This window comes from Python bivittatus, unplaced genomic scaffold (genome assembly GCF_059951505.1).
Source record: "Python bivittatus isolate LINGU-HERP-01145 unplaced genomic scaffold, Pbiv_v1 ctg000750_np1212, whole genome shotgun sequence".
Lineage (NCBI taxonomy): Eukaryota > Metazoa > Chordata > Lepidosauria > Squamata > Pythonidae > Python > Python bivittatus.
The window spans coordinates 979,102-999,516 of NW_028277102.1; the positions used below are offsets into that span (position 1 = coordinate 979,102).

General features: G+C 43.3%; 1 protein-coding gene and 1 long non-coding RNA gene across 3 annotated transcripts in view; one reads left to right on the forward strand and one right to left on the reverse strand.

The window, feature by feature from the left end:
• LOC107326787 (complement factor B-like) overlaps positions 1–17,185 on the reverse strand; it is a 35,219-nt gene extending 18,034 nt beyond the window's left edge. Inside the window, exons 1-7 of one of the 2 annotated variants that reach the window (XM_088128605.1) lie at positions 16,748–17,185; positions 11,783–11,992; positions 9,716–9,901; positions 9,007–9,180; positions 7,852–7,947; positions 5,086–5,222; positions 3,544–3,682 (exon numbers count right to left, since the gene is read on the reverse strand). In XM_088128605.1, the coding sequence (XP_087984731.1) occupies positions 3,544–3,682; positions 5,086–5,222; positions 7,852–7,947; positions 9,007–9,180; positions 9,716–9,901; positions 11,783–11,992; positions 16,748–16,805 (1,000 nt within the window). In that variant the 5' untranslated portion in view covers positions 16,806–17,185. Of the gene's footprint in view, positions 1–3,543; positions 3,683–5,085; positions 5,223–7,851; positions 7,948–9,006; positions 9,181–9,715; positions 9,902–11,782; positions 11,996–16,747 lie in introns of both variants that reach the window. The other variant, XM_088128604.1, reaches the window with a different exon arrangement.
• On the forward strand, positions 3,509–9,101 carry LOC148214103 (uncharacterized). Its single transcript, XR_015793498.1, has 3 exons — positions 3,509–3,545; positions 6,987–7,089; positions 9,036–9,101. It is a non-coding gene; the product is annotated as an uncharacterized LOC148214103 (long non-coding RNA).
• Positions 17,186–20,415: the final 3,230 nt, after the last annotated feature.

Below are 20,415 nucleotides of genomic sequence, written 5' to 3' on the forward strand. Positions count from 1 at the left end.
AAGATCCAGGAATGACTCTGGGAAAAAATTGAACAATATTCTGAATGCATCCAATTTGGGCGGAATTTTTTCTGCTAGATGATATCAGTGTATTGGTGGGAAGGGGAGGGAAGAGTACAGAAAATGTTATTAGGTCATTTGGAGATCCAAGAAGGAACGAGAAGAGTGATCTTAGAAAAAACTCTGTTGGTTTCAAATACATGGTTGAAGTGTAAATCTATTCATGCATACACAGTGCAGAGGATGACTGATTTGGTAAAATCATCACTTTGATGATATTTATTTATTTATTTATTTATTTATTTATTTATTCGGTTTGTATGCCGCCCATCTCCCCCACGGGTGACTCTGGGTGGCTCACAATAAAAACGAAGAAATACAATTCTCTCCAAGATGGCTAAAAACTATAAATAATTTAAAAACATATTAAAATACCATAAAAAACCTCCTCTAATTTTGGCCCTATAAAAATCTGTAAGATGCTGGGGGGGGGGGGGCAACCCATCATCCCACCAGCCATCTCCACAGGTGCGAGCCCCCCTCTGGCCCCCAGGCCTTCTGGCAAAGCCAGGATTTAATACCTTTCCTGAAGGCCATGAGGGAGGGGGCACACCAGACCTCAGGAGGCAGGATGTTCCATAGGGCGGGCACTACAGCAGAAAAGGCTCTCTGCCTAGACTCCACCAATCGAAATTCCCTGACCGGTGGGGTCTGCAACCTGCCCCTTCTGCTGGACCGAGTGGGACGGGCTGAAGTGACCAGGGCGAGGCGGTTCCTCAGATAACCTGGTCCTGTGACATGAAGGGCTTTAAAGGTGATAACCAACACCTTGAATTGGACCCGGAAACAAACTGGTAACCAATGCAGCTCGCGCAACAGCGGTGTTATATGTGCCCTCCTAGGGGCATTAAGAACTGTCCGCGCCGCCGCATTCTGCACCAGCTGTAGCTTCCGGATACTCTTCAAGGGTAGCCCCATGTAAAGCGCATTACAGTAGTCCAACCCAGAGGTGACCAGGGCATGAGTGACGGTGCGGAGGTCCCCCTGATCCAGGAAGGGGTGCAACTCCCGCACGACACGAAGTCGTGCAAAGGCCCTCCTGGCCACGACTGCCACCTACTCTTCGAACAGGAGTCGTGAGTCCAGGAGAACCCCCAAATTACACACCGGGTCTGTCTGGGGTAGTGCAACCCCGTCAAGAACCAAAGATGACAAAGTCCTAGATCTTGAGGCTCCCCGTATCCACAGCCACTCCGTCTTACCAGGGTTCAGCTGAAGCCTGTTGTCCCCCATCCAGGCCCCCACAGCCTCCAGGCACCGCAAAAGGGTAGTCACAGCATCACTTAAGGCACCAGGGATGGAGATGTATAGTTGGGTATCATCAGCATACTGATGATACCTCACTCCATGGCGTCGGATGATCTCACCCAGCGGCTTCATGTAGATATTAAATAGGAGCGGTGAAAGCACTGACCCCTGTGGCACCCCACACAGTAGGGGCCAGGGGCTGGACTTCTCACTCCCTATCAACACCGATTGGGTTTGGCCTTGGAGAAAGGAGCTGAACCAGGACAGCATTGTGCCACCCAACCCCAACTCCTGCAGCCGACCCAAAAGGATACCATGGTCGATGGTATCGAAAGCCGCCGAGAGGTCAAGAAGAGCAAGGATGGATGCACTCCCCCCATCCCGCTCTCGCCAGAGATCATCTAAAAGTGCGACCAATGCTGTTTCTGTCCCATAACCGGGCCTGAATCCTGACTGATAGGGGTCCAGATAATCCGTTTCCTCCAGGATCCTCTGAAGCTGCCGCGCGACCACCTTTTCTACCACCTTCCCTAAAAAGGGGAGATGGGAGACTTGTCGAAAATTGTCCAGGAGGGTGGGGTCTAGCGACGGTTTCTTGAGGAGAGGGCGGACCAAAGCCTCTTTGAAAGGCTTCGGGAACACCCCCTCCTGCAAGGATGAATTAACCACTGCCAGGACCCACCCTAGGGTCACCTCCTTGGTGGATCTAACCAACCAGGAGGGACACGGATCTAAATCACAGGTGGTCGCGCTGACAGCCCCGTGGACCCTGTCCACTTCCTCAGGGACAACAGGATCAAACCGCTCCCAGATAACTGGGCAAGAACGCTCCCCGGTCAACTCTTCTGGACCTACTCCACGCTTGGCTTCCAACTGGGAACGGATCTGAGCAATTTTATCCATCAGGTGTTCAGCAAATTCCTCTGCACAATCCTGCAAGTAGTCCCCCACCCCCCCTTTTCCCAGGAGGGCCCGGGTGACCCTAAACAGGGCTGCAGGGCGACACTCTGAGGATGCCATAAGAGCGGAGAAATATTGACGTTTCGCTGCCCTTACCGCCACTAGGTAGGCCTTAATAGCCGCTCTAACCTGTGTTCGGTCTGATTCGTCCCGGGTTTTCCGCCAGCGGCGCTCTAGCCGTCTCTTAGCCCTTTTCAGCTCCCTCAACTCCTCCGTGAACCACGGGGAGCGCCGGGAGTGATGGGCCAAGAGAGGATGCACAGGCGCGATCCTGTCCCAAGGGATTTTTGTCATTTGTCATTTTTATGACAAAAGCAGATAATTTGTAAAGGATACAAGGGGGATGGGAGGTTCTGAACTTGAGACAGATCATATCTTAGTGGTGTATACAAAAATTAGAAAATAGATCAATTCCCAGTAGAATGATTGGAAAGGGAATGTAAGGAAAAAGACTTAAGGAGGCAGAAGCCACTTGGAATAGAATGGAAAATGTTACAGAGTGCCATGTAAGTGTGTGAAGTTATTTACTGGAAGTATGAAAAAGGCTTCTTAGTGGTATTATGAAATGAAAAAGGTTGTGGATGAGAAAAATGTGTATTAGAGAATGATTGCTGTAAAAATGAATATGAGAGATAGCTCTTTTATTATGTGTTTAGAGATAAAAAATAGTTGCAAGTAATATGGTTAAGGATGATAAGGAATATTGAAGATTAAAAGAGGAATTGCAATTTTGGTGCAAAGAAAATATGGAGAATGGGTAAAGAGCTCTAAACAAGGACCTGAATGTGATTAGAAACAAAAAATGATGAAATGATTTGGGATGAAAACGAAGGGAGGAATGCTGGAAGATTATACTGAAGCTTCATGTGGTATGACTGTGATATGTCAAAGAGTGGACTTGAAATGAATGTAATAAATGTTACTGTTCAAAAAAAAAACTTCATTGAATGGAAGTCATCAATAATGTGAGAATGCTGAAAAATGGTAAGGCTGCAGGTGTAGATGGTGTAACTGGAGAATTGTAAAAATATGGACGCGTTTTGCTAATGGAATGTCTTGTTTCATTGCAGGAAGTCTGAAACAGCACCTGTCAATTGGAAGAATGCTGTTATGGTTCCCCTAAACAGAATGAAAGATAACAAGAGAAAATGCAAAAACTAGAGGTGGATTGGTTTATTAAGTGTCCCTGGGTAGGTATTTGGGACAATTCTGATAGAAAGGATATGAGACCACACAATAACCATCTCCCTGGCAAAAATCAGGAATATGCCTTACCGGTAAGTTTGACTTTTTCCATTAGTTCAATCACCCAGGCCGCATCACTGCTGTTTGGATTCATTGTGTTCAAAATCTCTTTGCTGTGGGTGGCAAAAGTGACGATGCCGTAATTGGGGGAGATGTCATAACTGGAAATCTACAAAAGAAAGCCAGGAGGCAAGAAGAAGCATGACTCACACTGCATTCTCCACCTGAGTTTGTTAACATCCAGTCACAAGGGCAATGTGAGAATCTCTCAAAGGACATTATTCCCCTTCGGCACACAAAGTCTCCCCACCCCCAAGCATTTGCTGGTGAGGGAAGGTTATAAATCCCAGGCCTCTCCCACTGGCCTATTCTCACTGACTTAGGCTTACCCATGTGGCAACATCCACAAAGTTCTGGAATGCCCTGTTCTAGAACTGCAAAGTTCTAGACTGCCCTGTTCTGTAACTTCTGCAATACCCTATTCTATTCTGTTCTGTTCCGTTCCATTCCATTCCGTTCTGTAACCTGCAATACCCTATTCTAGAGCTTTGCCGAAGTTGCCACATTGGTGAGGCACAACAGCAGTCAAGCCATCTGAGCAGAGAAGCTAACAATAAAGAATGTTAGTCTGGTATTCAGCCCCTCAACCACCTGAAGGCTGCTTAGAGATGCACATACCTCAGTATAAATCTATTCCATCTGACTGTTCTTGTTTTAAGAAAAAATAACCGAAGAGCAACTATGAATTATCAAGGGATTGACAAGTAGGTAGAAGGACTAAGGAAACCTCAAAAGGATAGCGAACCTTGCCACAATTTTTGGCAGCCATCATCAAAAAGAGTACCAAGAGGTGCTGCAAGGAGGATCAAAGATCTTTAGCTTAAAAACTAACTCTTTTTAAATCTGATGCTGTTCATATCTTCCCTTCCACATATTCATATGACTTTGCTCCTTCATTCTCAAACCTCCACAGAAAGACCAGAACCTATTTCAAATATTGGCCATCCTGTTCAAGAGATTAGACCTTAATTCAGGGTTAGGATGTCCCTTAGTTTCCACTAGACTGTCTCTTTTTCATCTGTTTTTTCTAAAAAAATATGTTTTAAATAATAATAAAAAAGAAATTGCCATGCTGCAAAGCAGACTATACTAGCCTTTAGCCTCGTTTTTATTTGCCAGAATGGCTTTCAGCTTTACAAAGGTCCCTATGGGATGGTAGTGAATATTTTGTGAAGTTAATTCATCCAGCAAATGAGAATTTTATGTCTGCCCAGAATGGGCAGCAGTCATTTCTCAGTGGCTCCCCACATTTCCAGCGTGCCCTTGATCTAAAATGTTGTTTATCCCTGCCTTAATTTCATCATTTAGACACTGTATGTCAACCTTGACAACTTTAAGACATGTGGACTTCAACTCCCAGAATTGCCTAGCCAGCCATGCTGGCTAGGGAATTCTGGGAGTTGAAGTACACATGTCTTAAAATCGCCAAGGTTGAAAAACACTGGTTTAGAACTAGTATCAGGGCCCCCTTGGTACAGCACTGAGCAAAGAAAGTTTCTGACTTTTCCATACCTTCTCAATCAACTTGATTGTAGCATTCCGTGTGTCCTTGAAATTTTGTTTAGAAATACTTCTTGAGGCATCAAGGATAAAGTAGATGTTCATTGTGCTGCCTTTCTTAATGACAATCCTACGCTTCTGTGTAGAGGCTGGGAGATGAAAAGAACTAGAATTCATGTCTTGTTTCCCCAATTATGTGCAATTTTGACATATTGGACATTCCTTCTAGGGAATCAAGGAATTGCAACTTGATGGCATATAATCAATCAATCAATTTGTAACTGCCCACAGTCACTCTGCAGTAAGATGGGGAGTGACAAATTTGAAATATAAATAAATATCAAATCAAATCAATCAATCAGTCAATCAATCAATCAATCAATCAATCAACTGGAATAGTTGATCTGAGGCCCCAATTCATTTTTTTAATTTCTGAAGCTCAGGTGTGTTATTGATTCTGTAGCCCAAGTGGCATTGTCCATTTGATGAGCCAAGTCATCAGACTATGAAGATGCCAAGATATGCAAAAATGCAACACTCTTTACGAAAATGGGGATGGCCAAGTCTCTCTCTCCCTATATTCACGCACCCCAATGACTGAGCATGCTTAATACATACAAAACACTGGCTTAACACTGAAGGGGAAAACTATAACATGATGGTGGAGGTGCTACTGGAATGAAATAACCTTGAAGAAGGTACAGCTAATTAGCACTCTGCACTACAACATATTGGTGCAAGTTTCATTGATGGAAACTAGAATTAGAAGCTATTCCCTTGACATCTGGTAACATCTCTGTATTTTGGGGTGAGATTCTACCCAGAGCTTCAAGAGTGTGGTATTGGTCAGGATAGAATAGAATAGAATAGAATAGAATAGAATAGAATAGAATAGAATAGAATAGAATAGAATAGAATAGAATAGAATAGAATAGAATAGAATAGAATAGAATACTTTATTGGCCAAGTATGAGACATACAAGGAATTTGACTTCGGTGCAATAAGCTCTCAATGTGTTTGCATAACATCAGGAAATAACGAATAATAAAAAGTAATAACGTTATATACTAAAACTATGCAGTCAGAAGAGGAGAATTGGAGGAAGAATAATACTATGGCTATTGACTAACATATATTCATTTTTAAAAGGAGAAGCTATTGTCTAGCATATATTCACATTTAACAGAACATTATCAGTCACATCTCAGCAGTCATATCTTATCTTGCAATGTCAATCACTTTGTCATGCTGCATTAATTAGGTGTTCAGCAGAGCAATGGCATGAGGGAAAAAACTGTTCCGATGTCTAGATGTTTTAACATACGGTGCTCTGTAGCGCTGTCCTGAGGGAAGAAGGATGAGAGGGATCTGAAGATATCTTCTCTGCCCACCTTTTGACCCTCACAGTAGACAGATCTTCTATAGAAGGCAGGCGGGTTGCAATTATTCTTTCTGCAGACTTAACTATCTGTTGGAGTCTCTATCTGGTTGTGAAGTCAAACCAGACAGTTATAGAGGAACAGATAACAGACTCAATGGTTCCTCTATAAAACTGTACCAAAAGCTCCTGAGGTAATTTAAACTTCCTAAGTTGACGCAGGAAGAACATTCTTTGTTGTGCCTTTTTGATGATGGTTGTGATGTTAAGCATCCATTTCAGGTCTTGGGAGATTATAGAACCCAAGAACTTGAAGGACTCTACTACTGATACTGGGCTGTCAAGTATAATAAGGAGAGGGGAATTAGAAGGGTTCTTCCTAAAATCCACAATCATCTCCACAGTTTTGAGTGTATTCAGTTCCAAGTTGTTATGACTGCACCACAAGACCAGTTGTTGAACCTCCCGTCTGTATGCTGACTCATCTCCATTTCGAATGAGACCAATGACAGCTGTATCATCTGCGAATTTCAGAACTTTAACAGAAGAGTCTTTTGAGGTGCAGTCATTGGTGTAGAGGGAGAGAAGCAACGGGGAGAGCACACATCCCTGAGGAGCACCTGTACTGATTAACCGGGTACTAGATATAGTTTTGCCTAACCTCACGTGTTGTTTCCTATCTGTTAGAAAGCTGATTATCCACCTACAGGTAGGGCCAGGCACAGTAAGCTGGATCAGTTTGTTGTAAAGGATTTCTGGAATAATAGTATCAAATTCTGAGCTGAAGTCCACAAAAAGAACTCATGCGTAAGACTCTGATGAGGGTAGAAGACAGAAGACAGATACATCTATGAATAATAGCAACTGGTAGTCTGACAGACATCCACAGAGAGAAAATGGGGTTCACAGAGAAAGAGGGGTGCCCAAGATACTATGGGTAGAATCTTCTGCCTTGGAGGAACCTGATATTTCCTTCCATTTTTGCTCAACTAGTGATCTGCTTCTATATTCAGGAAAATATTACACAATGTCTTAATGGTGATGCTTTTAACAATTCTTATAGAAGGGAATATATGTAGCTCAGGGTTGAACTGTAGAGTCCTTGGTGCTCTCTGAGCTTGGCTGTCTGCTCGCAGACGTTTCATTACCCAACTAGGTAACATCATCAGTGCAAGGGAGTTCTGTTGGTCAACTCCCTTGAATGTTTATGGAAAGAAGAGGGAATTTCTAAAAAAGCCCTCCGCACTCTCTTTCCATATTGAAATGAAATTCCATTAAATTGCCCTAGAATATTTTACTACTCAGAGGAATTGAGAGCATCTAACAACATAATTGTGCTCTTATTATGCTAGGAGGAAAATTATAGTGATCCAAGCCTGTTCCATCTACAAAGACTTACAGACATTTCTATTAGCATCTGCAGCTTCAGCAGTTTCCGTCAAAGATGAGATGAACTTGGAGGCAACCTCTTGTGGGCTATCAAAACTAAATGGCTCTGGGAAAGAACAGGAGGAGGTTGAATTAGCAACAGAACATCAAAAGATGATGCACAAAAATAGAGCTGATTTTTATGCAAACCACAATTAAAATATTAGGAAGGGAAGTTGCACATTCTGCTGCCCTGGGACCCTTTGTGACAAACATAGAAGACTCTCTGGTGCTATCAGTCTGGTCCATTTTATGGACATTATATATGCCATTATATATGTAATTAATATACTAGTGTTCTATACAGTTTTTAGTGATGCATTTAATCTCTATGGTTTTTAGCAAAAATACCCTGTTATTACTGAAATGTTCTTTGAGACAATTTTCTCTACTCCCATTTTCTTGATGTCCTTTTTTTTACATAAAGCTTGCCTGCTTATTTATCTGATAGATATCCACCACAATCAAAAGACTCTTTGATAGCACAAATCTAATAAAACACTAAATGAATTCCCCTGACTGTAAATACATGTATAAGAAAGTTCCCCAGGATAAGTTTCTTCCCTGGTTTTGTATTCAGCTTTCAGACAATTGTTATTTTTCAGATGCACATTCTCTAAAATGATATTTATTGTGAATTTTTGACTGGTTTTGAAGGCTCTGAGATTTGTCCCAATCTTGATGTTGAAACCACAGTGTTCATTAGGGTGAAGTTCATCAACTAGCTTCAACAGAAATCTGTGGCTTATTTTTTCCCCCACAGATTTTTTCCCACATTTTTTCTAAGCTACTACATAAAATCTCATTTAAATCCTGCTTCCTGCTAATTGTGAAATAGAAAGGTCTTAATACGCTAGGAAGAATTTTGTAAGGAGGATGACAAAGCAAGTAAAACAAGAGAGAAATCCATTCATGGTCACCCAACCATGGTTTGGACATTATCTCTGAAGCTTGCCTCTGACCCACCCCCTGAATGCAACGACGAAACCAAACTGTATGGAAGGTATGGTATCGCTACACAATAAATCTGGTAATCAGGAACCCCTCTCACAGTCCCAGGGTTCACATTTTCAGCATTTAACCCTAATTTTCAGCTCCCATCAGATATTCCATCCCCTTTGCTCACGCCGACACTCTGGTTCTGTTCCACTCCAGATTCCTGATTCTTGGCAAGTCCGTTCAGAGGATCCCACAAGAATGAGACTACTCGCACAACGGTAGCGGACCCGGTACTCTATCCGATATTCATTGCCTTCTTTTTGGCCACCAATCGGAATACCTGGGTTAGGGCAGTGGCCACCTAAGTAGGAGAAGAGAGGACACCATTATAAATGGTCATTTTGACAATTTATCATCATGAAATATGTAACAGCATGAAATAACAGCAAATATGTAGCTATGTATGTATAAAATATCTGTCAGAACTCAAAAAGCCAAGAATTAAAGCTACATTCTTAAAGCTAAGAATTCTCTAAGTTGCTAATGACTTACACTTTTCTTATTTTTTTCAAGCATCCAGAGATTGCCTGTTTTTTAATCTATCTAGCGGGATAAACTGATTGACAGGTTTCTCTTTTAAGTAGTATCTCAATTGGACCAGGAACTGAATTCTTGCATGCTGATTTAGTTAATTTAGAGATCCTAATTCTCCAAGTAATTCTTCTGTTCAGCAAATTAAGATAGAGCTCATTTCTGGCTAAGTGTAAGGTGACCAACTGAGTATAGAAGCTGATGGAAGACAAAAGCCGACGCTGTCTTTTCAAAGACCAAAAAGAAAAGGAAGTCTAAAGTGAGAAGATTGGCAGGTCTTGCATGCAATTAACTGTCACACTCACTTCCGTCTTCACATATCGTTGTTTCTCCACTCCATTTCCCATTGGGGAGGCAGGTGCGGACTTCAGACCCCCCCATGGAGTACCCTGAGTAGCAAGTAAACGTGATCTTCTGGCTTACATTGTAATATGCCTGCCGGGGCTCATAGTCACCATTTTCAAATTCTAAAATCCTGTGGCAACGAACATCTGAAAGGAATAGCAGACATCAGTAAGTAGGATGGAGTACTTCATGGTCATATTCTGTAACTCACCCCATCTCAACAAATTAATCCTCTCCTTTCCTTCTTGAGCTATTTGAGCATTCAGTCCTAAGACTGTGGACATCTGAAAATGGGCAGAGGTGTTGACAAGTTCCCCTAACTGGAACTCAATACCTTATCACAGACCTTCAGACTTTCCGTGGCTTGACTTGGTTCCTAGGCCAGAACTTGGCCAAAATTTCACAGTTGTGGCTTGGCTAGAGACAAATCTTCATTAGAAAGAAAAATGAAGCCAAGTAAAACAGTTGATAGCCTACTGCCAGATCATACATGTAATCTACCTGTTGCCTTTAGCCAGTCAATCAACAAATACTTTGTACCCAAGTATCAAATACAATTAACTTAACATAGTCAGGGTGGTTACATTAACAATAACTGGGCCCTTGACTTAATAGCAATTTAAAAAAAGTAAATAATTTCTTCCTGGGAATCTCCAACATAGTGGATCTGTAAATTCCTTCCTTATATCCCGATGGAAGATGCAGCCTAGGAAAACATGTGTCAAGGGTTTCAAGGCACCATAGTCACAGGGACAGATACCAGTAGTGGATTAATGCTTCGAAAAGTTCTTATCTAGGACTGATGAGAGAAATATGTTGAAATGGGCCTTTGTAAAGCAAATCTGGAACTGGGAAGTAACCCAGCATGGCTGTAGTGGGGCTGACAATGGCCATGGGTAGTGATGTACAGATGGTTATCATCATTGTACTGATGATACCTCACCCTGAATCGACAGACGATGTCCCCCAATGGTTTTATGTAGATATTAAAAAGAATGGAGAGAGATTAGCATGAAGCATCCCACAGTGAAGTGGTCAAGGGCTCAACCTCTTCTACCCCCATCTCAAACTGGAACTACCACTCCTGAAGGAGCAGAACCATTGCTAAACATTGCCCCTAACCCTTACAGGCAGCCAAAAGGATACCATGGTTGATGATATCAAATGTTACTGAGAGACCCAGCAACAGGAGAAGCAAGGAGCAGGAGAAGCAAGACTGTACTTCCTCCATTCAGGCCATACTGCAGGTCATCCATCAGAGCAACCAATGGGGTTGCCTGAACCCAGACTGAAAGGAATTTAGGAAACATCCAGGATCTTCTGTGGTTGTCACCCTACCACCATCTCTGTCACCTTCCCCCTAAGGGGACAGTTGGAAACGGGGCAGAAGTTGTCCAGAATGGCTGAACCAAAGGATGACCTCTTCAGAAATAAACACACCACTACCTCTTTCAGTGCAGGAGCACCACCCCTTTCTCAAAGAGGCATTCAACCTAAGTTGTGTTCAGGAACAGCCTGACAGGTAACAAGCGTAGAGCATCTCTGTGGCTGCCACATCATTGGTGGCACCTCAATACACGTTCAAGCAGCCACTTACATCCGCTTATCCCAATCCCACCATTAAGGAGAGTCACAGATGGTGGTTTTAAAGGACCACACATTTTCTGGCCTTGTTATGGAGGTAGAACAGGACTTGGCAATAAGGGCCATCCAATTTATATCTACACATAGAAAGTATTTCCTTTGATGTCAGACAAAGTTTGATGAGGAAAAAGATTTCCATCATGAGAAGATACCATTTTTTGATGGTAGAGCTGTTAGGGCAGATCTTGGGAATAAATGCCCAGCATCCCTGGTAACAGAAATAAGCTTCCGGTAGGCTTCAGGGCACCACTAGATTCACAGATTTGGAAGAACTCCCCAAAACTATGAGCTCCAGAACATGACATCCCCTCAGTGTATCATTGCTTTCAAGGCCAACTGACAGGGTCTTTCTTTTCATTTAGAAATTATGAATGCCCTCATACCTCGGCAACGGGCCTGGTGGACGATCATTTTATTTATGTTTCTCATGGTGCTCCATCTCGTTCCACTACAAATCCGGTACTCGGTAGGATATGGGTATTGGCCATTCGGGCATATATACTGAAGCGCTGTGCCGTTCTCCAGCACTTCTGTTCTGCCTCCTAAAATGTTGAATGGTGTGAGGTTTGTGACATCGCAGGCAGCATCCACGTCTTCTGGTGGGAAGAAGCACAAGAGAACATTAAAAGGATTCCAGTGATAACCTCTTTTCTACGTCCTGAGTGGCCAGCCTCTAGGCTGTATGAATTTTATTTTTGGTTTTGATGACTGCAGGTCAATCTTGACTCCTGGCAACTACAGGGATAAGTCCATGCAGTTTTCCTGGCAACATTTTTCAGAAGTGGTTTGCCCTCGGGCTGAGGGAAAGGGATGGGGCCAAAGTCCCCCAGCTCTAGCTTCATGGCTATGGCAGGACTCACAGTCTCATGGTTTCTAGTCTAGTACCTTTAACCAGTACCCCAAACTGACTTTCTAAACAAACCAGGGTTTCTCAACCTTACCAACTTTAAGATGTGTGGACTTCAACTCCCAGAATTCCCCAGCCAGCATTTCTAGTCTAGCACTTTTAACCAGTACCCCAAACTGACTTTCTAAACCAGTGTTTCTCAATTTTAGCAACTTTAAGATGTGTGGACTTCAACTCCCAGAATTCCCCAGCCAACATGCTGGCTGGGGAATTCTGGGAGTTGAAGTCCACGCGTCTTAAAGTCACTAAGGTTGAGAAACACTGTTCTAAACTCCTTGTAGTCCACTACTAATATGGTGAAGTCATGGGCACAGAACTTCTCATTGTTTCTTTGATGCTGCTGTTGGCATCAGGAAATTGTCCTCTGTCTCAGATTCCCTGGTGGCTTCCAGTCCTGACTCCTAGCAGTCCCTGCAGAAAAGATAACACCATTTGAATGAGTGTTATTGTTCCTAAGCACACCAAGAAGGAGCCTCGGTCACCAGCCTTGTGGAGCTTCCAAAGGATGGGGGTGGGAGGTATCACTGTGGCTTCCTCATCTAAAACCTCTTTCCTTCTTGTAACTGTTCTCCATTTCTACTCTTTTTTTTAAGACTGGTTAAAAATCTGGGAAACGTTCTGGAGGAATCGGAATTTGAAGTCAGCCACAAGCCTTGGTTTCAGATTCCAGCTAATGCAATGCTAAACTGCCAATCAGGGGCCCCCAAGGGGGTCAAAAAAGTCAAGATGCCAGATGCAACTGGACAACTGAAGCTCCTTTCTTATGTGCAAAAGGCAGGGCTTTGATCCAGTAATTTGGTGAAGGGCGGGACAAAATGGTGATGGGGGACCCCACGAACTGATTACAGATCTCAGTGTGTTGTGCAGACACAACTGCTATGTAAAAGTTTTGAAATCATCTAGGGAGCCAATGTTTATAGAGAAGATTCCTTCCTTTAGATTCTTCAGCAACACACTGTCAACAAGGCAGGGATGTTTGCAAAGAGGGGGTCAAAAAAGCCAAGATGGCAGCCACAACTGAAGCAATTGAAGCCCTTTTTTCCTCACATTGCAAAAAGGGACGGGGTTTGACTGCATGGCTGTGGCCACCATCTTGACTTTTTTGACTCCCTTGGGAGGACATCAGGAGCTAGGCCAGGGACTCTAGGCCTTGTCCTGCCCCATTGCAACGTTCCACCATATGAGAGGATTTTCACATCATTTTCCTTGTTTGTCTTTGCAAAACTGCTGTGAGCTGGGGGCATTCTCTGAGGCAAAACCGATCCTTAGAGCTTATTTTGAAAAGCAAAGCTCAGCTCAGGGTTTTGTAAAATATTACCCAAGATCTGAGGGTCGCGGTGTTATATACCGGGTGCATCTACCGTAACTAAACCCCGGCACCCTTCCTTCACCATGAAGCCCAAGGAGCTACGTTTTTTACGCCAAGCTCCGGATCAACCTTGCCTTTATGAATTCTCCACGAAAAAGGGGCATGGGAGGAGAAGAAACCCAGGGCTGTTTTACCTCAGGCAGCTTGGTACTAAGGCAATCTGGAGTCACACCAGTTTGGGAATCTGGGAACTGGTCTCCCTACTTCTTTGCAAGGAGCTGTATTGGGGGAGGGTGGGCTCACTTTGCATTTGAACCCCCACCTCCCCAATCCAAAATTAGCCTTGCTCTATAACCCCACATTCTGCAAAATGCACCAGGGCCCCAACTTTGCAGAAAGAAAGATGCCCCCGCCCCGTGTGCCTGCCCTTCTCCCTTGGCTATGGGATGTGCTCCATGGGACAAGATTCCCTGCTCCCTTGCTGTCCAAAATCACAAACGTCTGCTGGAGTTTGCAAGACTGCAAGGAGAGGCCCAGATGCAATCTTGCCACCTGGCCTCAGACATCTACTGGGGACGGGCTCAGAAAAGTCAAGATGGCAGCTGTGGTGCCCCTGCTTGGCACAGTGAAGTTTGGAATGGAGAGGGCAGGCTGGGAGCGCAATGCATTGTGAGAGGAAAATTATTAGTAGCCTTCTATATGTTTTAATGATAGTTTTGAATGCATTTAATAAAGCCAAGTTAGCTAAAATGTGACCGGTAGGGCAATGACAGGAAAAGTCAAATGCAAGACTAAGCAACTTGCTGATGGGAAAAGACGTGACAGGGACGAATAGAACAGGAAAGTATGGTAAAATTAGCACCAAGGAAGTTATGGTTCAGTTGCTAAACCTAGCAGTCATGTCTGTGGTTTGTGGTTTGAGGATAAAAAGGATTGCAATGAGGGGGTCGGTGCCCACTTGGTCAAGCTGTCTACCTGACAGCGCGGTCAAGTTGGTCGGCATTGCAATGTGAATCTAAGGGGGTACCGTGTATGCTATTGGTTGAACTTTACTTGCTTATTGAACTAACATTTAATAAAGCTTTTAGAACTTTGAAGTGACTTGTTTTATGGTGTGTCTGCCTCCCGTGTTTAATGTGGTTTTTTCCCTGACAGCATTACGAGGTAAGACTCCCGTGTGAGCAACTACTGTACATCCCTTTAAGAGAGAAGCAGTCCAGCCCTTTGGTGTGGCTGACTTTAACTCCCAGCATCCCTCACCCTTAGTCATGTACACCGGGGTCTGCTGGGAAATGAAGTCCGGCAATGTTTGGAGGGCTGCGGATTACGCACCCGAGATACAAGTGATGTTTTATCTTTGGCGTGTATGTAACGGTGCGCACACACATAGAAAGGGATGGTGTAACAGTGATACAGTCTTCAAATTGGGAAATTCCCAGGTGGGGGGTGTAGGTCTGTCAACAACCGTGCAATTTAGTGTACTTAGTCTAATGGTTAATCCAATTTTGTTTAGGAAGGACCGTTCTGAAAGGCCGTAAGGCTCAAGCCAACAGGTGAAAGCTTTTTACGCCCTACGCTGTCTTGTTTCCGACAGGAGACCAAAGAAACAAAAACCACTATCAATGGTTTAAAAAGTGATTACAGTCTGTAAGAAAAAGGACATAACCACTCCACTTTTTATCTTTACTTCTGTAAAGTCTCAGCCTAATTCTTACTGAGATACGCTTGGCCTGTATCACTTCAAGCTGCTGTTAAAGTGCAGAAGCCGATAAAGAAATCTTCACATAAATCAGGAAAAGAGCTAGACTATAAACCTGTCTTTCCGACCTTACGCTTTTCCTCTGCAATTATTTTTAAGAAGGACTATAATGGTTTTATCTTGTTTTTAATGGTTGCGAGCCACCCCGAGTCGTATATTTGAGATGGGTGGCCGTATAAATTAATTAAATAAAAAAGATTAATTAAATAAATAACATTTAAGCCTTTGCCTGTATATCGCTTGTTCATGTACTAAGAAAAGGGAAAACCCCAAGGGATCACATCATGCTTCAAAAACGACAAATGCCTTATACTGAAAACACTTCCTTGTAAGAATAACCCTGGAACCTACCGCGTATGCACCAAATATACACACCTGTGTAAAAGACTCATATTTTAAAATGAGTCCCATAACATTTTAAAATATATCCAAGGCATCAGAATAAATTTGGAAACAGACCTTTCCAATTTTGCAGTTCAGAAAGGACATGAGAATGAATTCAAAACTCAGAATTCATTTTGAAAGCTTTCTCCCTGCCTTGGACTCACAATTCCAAAGTTCTCCGTGACAATCGCTTGATGGCTTTTCACAAGCGTTACGTGCGAAAGCAGAGAAGTTGTCACATAACGTTGCCTGTCAGCTGCCACCGTTATGAGGCGTCCATCCGATACTTTTGCATGTCAAAAAGCAGCTGGAGATAATATTTTTATGGAACTATGATTAACAAACATGATGATTCCAAGATACATAGCAAAGAAGATTAGAAAAAATACAAAAACTCTGCTAAAAAGTCAGTAAAGAGGCAGGTCCTGGACACACACAAATTTATCATATATAAAATATGACCATGTTGTACTCTATTGCTATTGAGATAAACTGTAAAATCTATCCAAATTTGATAGAATTATGGTTCCTGCCTCCGATGTCTCATTATTTTAACTTGGTCTGGGATTTTTTCTAATGTAGCAATGGAAGAGGCCTTGTTAAATCACATCTCGGCAGTGACCTTCTCTAGAGTTTTCCAATGTTGGGCAGTGAATATTTTTAGCAGGTAAAATTAAACCGATCATCCATCCCTTATTTTTAAGGTGCCAAAAAGCAGTTCTGCAAAATACAGGTAGCTAAGAATGGAGAAGAGGAGAGTCTGAAAATAGCAAATAGTATCAACATTGGAACCAGAAAAAACTTTAAAGCTGGATGGTTTTCAGCCGTTCTATGTGATAATTCTTCTCCTACGCCGTTGCGGCATCGTTTTCAACAGAACCAAAGTCTGAGACATTTCAGGCTTCAAGCACCGTTAGCTTCATTGAAGCACAACCCTGCCCTGGGCATCTGGAGTCCTCACCAGCTGTTTCTTGAATCCTTTCGCTTACCTCTGCCAAATGCCCCGAGGGTGATGACGATGTAAAAGAGCGGGTGAAGCCTCTGCATTCCTGCGTCTCCTTTCGGTGGGTCTTTCAGCTTCTCCACTGCTGCTTTTGCAAATGTGGTGACCGCCCCAGTGTGGGGCAGCTGCTTATGAAATGTTGATTTTCCTTCCTCCAAAGAGTCGTTGGCTAACCCCACCCCGAGAAAGCAGCTGAGTTTTGGGAAATAGCACAGCCCATGAAGCAACTCTAGAGTTGGGTGGGAGGGGGTGAAGGCAAGAAGAGGTTGGCCAGCAGGTGGACAGGAATCCCCAAGGCTTTTGGGAAAACACTCAGGGCAGGTCTGTGTCTCCGAGGCAGGAAAGGAGCAAAGGCTGGTGGGGAAATTCCCAGTTTGAATGCATTACAGAGGAAAGTTTTATAATCTGGACTATGCCAGAGGGTTACTGGAGGCTTGGAGTATATCAGGTCTCTGCTATGGCTAAGCAATGGGGCTAACCTGGAGCCCAGACGCATGGTTCAGGCTCACCCCCATCCCCTCCCATCCCATCCCCACCCATCCCCACCCATCCCCCTTGTTTGCTCTTCTAGTGCTCCAGTATTTATCAAGCCCAGCTATAATACAATGGCTCCTTTCTGGCACATGAAGATCAAACATGATTTCTAAAGACTGACTGTTCTTCAGCAGTATGGACTTTGAGTACAGTAAGAAGTTTAATTGGTTTAGAATCAGGATAATTGATAAAGGCTTAATCTCAGGGTTGCCTGGGGGTAGGGAGTGCAACAAAGGCAAGGAGAGACACATGGTCTGAACCAATTCTTTTCAACGAGAAACACAGAATGTCACAGCAGCGTTCGGTGCGACTAATGACTGCAGGTCAACGTGCTGCTGATTAGATGGTTCCCCATTGGTCATAATTCCGTTCCTATTCTCCATGAAAACGTAGAAACATTTGATTTTTTTTTTTTTATCCAACTTGTAGCAGCATCTATGGGACAGATGGGGTGGGAAAGGAGAAGCCATCAAAATCAGAAAGAGGACAGAGCCTCGTGCAAGGCCTACCCCTTTTGTACATCCATGGATTCTGCACACACAAGTTCAAAGGCTGCGGAGCTTGCATTGCAGGTTGACACACACATACACACGCAGACACACGTACACCCCACAGATGGTGCTGCTGACCTGCAAACAATCTACAGAATTCACACATTCTTTATGATGGTATTTGACACTTACCGGTGAAAAGATGAGTTGGATTGAGACAATCTACCTACCTTAGTATTGAAAAACATTACAAGGAAAAAAAAAATGGTTTGATCTAGGGTTGGCTGGGATACGTGTAGGAAAGTGAGAACTTCTGAGATTGAAATGTTGCATTTAATTAATCCAAGGTTGAGGAGCAAGCAAACTTTTCAGACCTGGGGGCAATTTCTTCTTCTTTTTTCTTGCAGGTGATACCATAGGATAAGATTGTTTCCCAAGTTTTCCTTTTGCGGATTTAGTGGTATTAGAGCTAAATGATATGATAGAAATGGATGTGAGCTGCATTTTGCAAAGACCTATCACGACACCATTTCCACTTTCTCCTTTTTCCCTTGGCAAATAATTGGACCACCAAACCGTGACCTTGTTATCAAATATTGGCAACATGAAACTAGTAGCGGGCCAAATGGGAAGAGTTGATCTATAGCTAGCCCCCTGAGGTTAACCAGGTTCTAAAAGTCAGGATATCAGTTTTGTTTTGGTATGTTTATAGACTTGGATGAAAAAAGTGTCAAAGGATAAAGGGAACTGTAATTTAATCTGAGCCTGGCAGCAAAATTTGCTATGGGCAGGATTCTGGACATGTAGACCTCCAAGTACGTTCAGATGCTGAACCAACCTCTATGCTATAAGCCTTATTTACCAAATTATCCAGAGCAGATTCTTCCAGCTAAAACAAGCCAGGTCAAGAAGCCAGATTGTGCCTTTAAGAGCCAGGCAAGCTGAGCTTACAGCATAATTCACCAGCTGTGCCTTATAGGAGGAGAGCCCTGTTAGTCTATATCACCCACAGGAGGAGTCTAGTAGCACCTTTTCAGACTAACCCATTTTATTAAAAGAGTTGATTGGAACTGGCAGGTATCCAAATTGAATAAACAGATATGCTTCTGTTGCATCTGATGAAGTGAGCTGTAATTCATGAAAGCTTATGCCCAGGGATGTCCACAGGGATGGCAGCCATGATGGCATGATTGAAGTTCTACCTATTTTTGATGTGCGTTGCACATGCAAAACTTTGATCACACCGTCGTGGCTACCATTTTGACTTTTTGATCATACTGCATCTGCAGCGAACCAACTAATGGCTGTGTTTAGAATAACTCAGTCTCTCCTGGGTACTCCTTCCTACAAGGGGAAGACTTGTAGGGCAGCTGTGAGGACTTCTCTAGGCATCTATCAGATACAGTCATTCAGATTTGCTTAAAGTTGGGATCTGGCTGTAGAAGTCCTATGGAGTTGTCTGAGGAATGGCCTTATCTGGTTATCTGGGAAATGTTTGAACCTCTTAGCACTGATGAAATGAACAGGGCCCTTGGAGCTGTACTTTCGGGTTTTAGATCCATGTTCCTCCTGGTTAATTAGGGTCTCCTGGGAGGCAACATGTGGTTGGGTCCATGCAGTGGCTTCACTGCAGGATGGGGTTGGTTCTGCCCACCTTGAAAGAGAGAGTTTTCTGCCCCCTTCTCAAGAGCCCACTGCTGGACCTAGCAAATCTGGACAATTTTCGTCCCATCTCCAACCTTCCCTGCTCACCCCATCAGATCGGACAGGAAGGGAATGCTGCAGGTCCCTTCCATTGTACAATGTCATCTTGTTGGAGTCATGCCTTCTCTGAGGCAGTGCCTGACCTGTGGAACAGCACCCCTCCAGAGATCTGGATGGCCTTGACCCCGTTAGCCTTTCACAAGACCTGGCTGTTCATCCAGACATTCAGGCCAAGAGGTTAAGTGATCTCTGTGGGTCAATGTTGTTTTCTTATAAATTGGAATTGTTGTGCCCTCAGATGTAATGGGTTGGGTTGTTGAATTTGTTGTCCTTAACTTTCTTCACTGTCCATAAATAAATAAATAAATACATACATACGTACCCAGTGGATACTCCTGTTTATAATTTTTAATCCTATTTGCTAGGTCTGAAAAGGTACTACCAGACTTCTGATTTTTAGCTGCGCTTTGAAGAACAAAGCATTCCCAACTAAACCTTTTAGGTCTGGATAATCCCAAATAGATGGAACTATTTCAGACAACTTCTGGCAGGCCAAAGACCCTACTATTACAGATAATCCATTGCCTTTCTCTATCTAGAATCCATTGTTGTGTGTGTGTGTGTGGTGTGTAATTTTATTTATGCAAGTTAATTGTATTTGGTTTGTTTGGTATTTTTTATCTATGATTTGATGAATGTATAACTTTACTATCCTTTAAAAGAAAAGAGAAAGAATCCATTGTTTGGGGCAAGATGGTGGGTCCTTCTCAGTCCCTGTCCTTGATATTCCTGGCCCTGCTGGGTCCCAAGTCCAACTGCTGTCCATGTTTGAAGAATGAGCAGGATGATGATTCTAACTCATTGTTTTGTCAGCAAGCACACCCACTTCTATTCAGTTCCCAAACCTTTATTTCCTTTGGCTTCA